The sequence below is a fragment of the Condylura cristata genome, unplaced genomic scaffold, assembly GCF_000260355.1.
Source record: "Condylura cristata isolate star-nosed mole 26May11 unplaced genomic scaffold, ConCri1.0 scaffold00074, whole genome shotgun sequence".
In the NCBI taxonomy this organism is placed as follows: domain Eukaryota; kingdom Metazoa; phylum Chordata; class Mammalia; order Eulipotyphla; family Talpidae; genus Condylura; species Condylura cristata.
In genome coordinates this window covers 425,377-426,424 of record NW_004567175.1, presented here as the reverse complement: position 1 = coordinate 426,424, position 1,048 = coordinate 425,377, and the positions used below count along the sequence as shown (strand labels likewise).

The following is a 1,048-nucleotide window of genomic DNA, read 5'->3' as shown; positions in this document are numbered from 1 at the left end:
GAGCCCAGGCCGTCCCCACGCAGCCCCCCACCCCGCGGCCTGACCTCTGTCACTCCATGTCCGGCTGCCCCCCAGGCACGGCCTAACCCTTTCCCGATTCCCTGGACGCTGGCCCCCGGAGCCTGAGTCTGCGCCCGCCTGTTCCTTGCCCCCCACGTGAACCCCGCAGCTCGGTCAGCTCCCCTCAGCTGCCTTCCTCTCTGCAGCAGGCAGCCTGGAGCCCCGGGTCGAGGTCCTGATTAACCGCATTAACGAGGTTCAGCAAGGTGGGTTCCGGGCCCTCGGCTGCCTCCAGGTTGGGCTGTCTGCGTGCGGCCGAACCGAGCACAAGCGGGACACGCCGGGACCCTTGCTGGACTCTGCCAGGCCCCTCTGCCGGCCAGGCCAGGCCAGGCCAGGCCTTGGGCTGCGCAGCCTCGCTCCCTGCGCTGGGCCCCGCGCGTGACTGAAGGGAGCAAGACATGTCGCCGCTGCAAGGACCGGTGGGGCTGGAGGCCGCGCTAACCCTCTCCGCTCTCCGCGCAGCCAAAAAGAAAGCCAGCGAGGAGCTGGGCGAGGCTCGGAGCATCTGGGAGGCCCTGCAGCGGGAGCTCGACTCTTGTGCGTAGGCCAGGGCTCGCCCCGCCCTCAGCGTCAGCCCCCGGAGCCAGAGCGCTCGCCGCCCGGTCCTCTAGCCGAGGGCCCCCCTCCGGCCTCGGGTCCTACCGACCGCCCCCTCTGCCGGGGTGGGTACGGGAGCGTTCCAGAAACCCCAAACGTGCCTCTGCCTCGGCTCTCGGGCTGCTCCCCAGGTAATACAGGCTGCTGCCGCCTCACAGCACGACCAGCTCAGGTGAATGACAGCAGCAGCAGGCTCCGCTCTAGGGCCCCTCCCAGTCTTCCTGGTCATTCGGCCGAGACGGCCCGACTCAAACTGACCCGCTCCATACTGCCCAGCCCAGTCTGGCCCCATGTTCCTTGCTGTTCGATGGGTTTCTAGGGCCGTGGTTGCTTTTCTTGCCCCCATGCACATCCCTGAGTCCTCACAGCCTCCCTCTGTGGACATAGG

The 1,048-nt window shown here is 68.6% G+C and overlaps 1 protein-coding gene across 1 annotated transcript in view; it reads left to right on the top strand.

Annotated features, from left to right (window-relative positions):
• Positions 1–206: 206 nt before the first annotated feature.
• SYCE1 (synaptonemal complex central element protein 1) overlaps positions 207–1,048 on the top strand; it is a gene marked incomplete at its 5' end in the record, with an annotated part of 3,631 nt that continues 2,789 nt past the window's right edge. Inside the window, 2 exon segments of the mRNA XM_012734823.1 lie at positions 207–266; positions 526–651. Coding sequence (XP_012590277.1) covers positions 207–266; positions 526–651 — 186 coding nt within the window.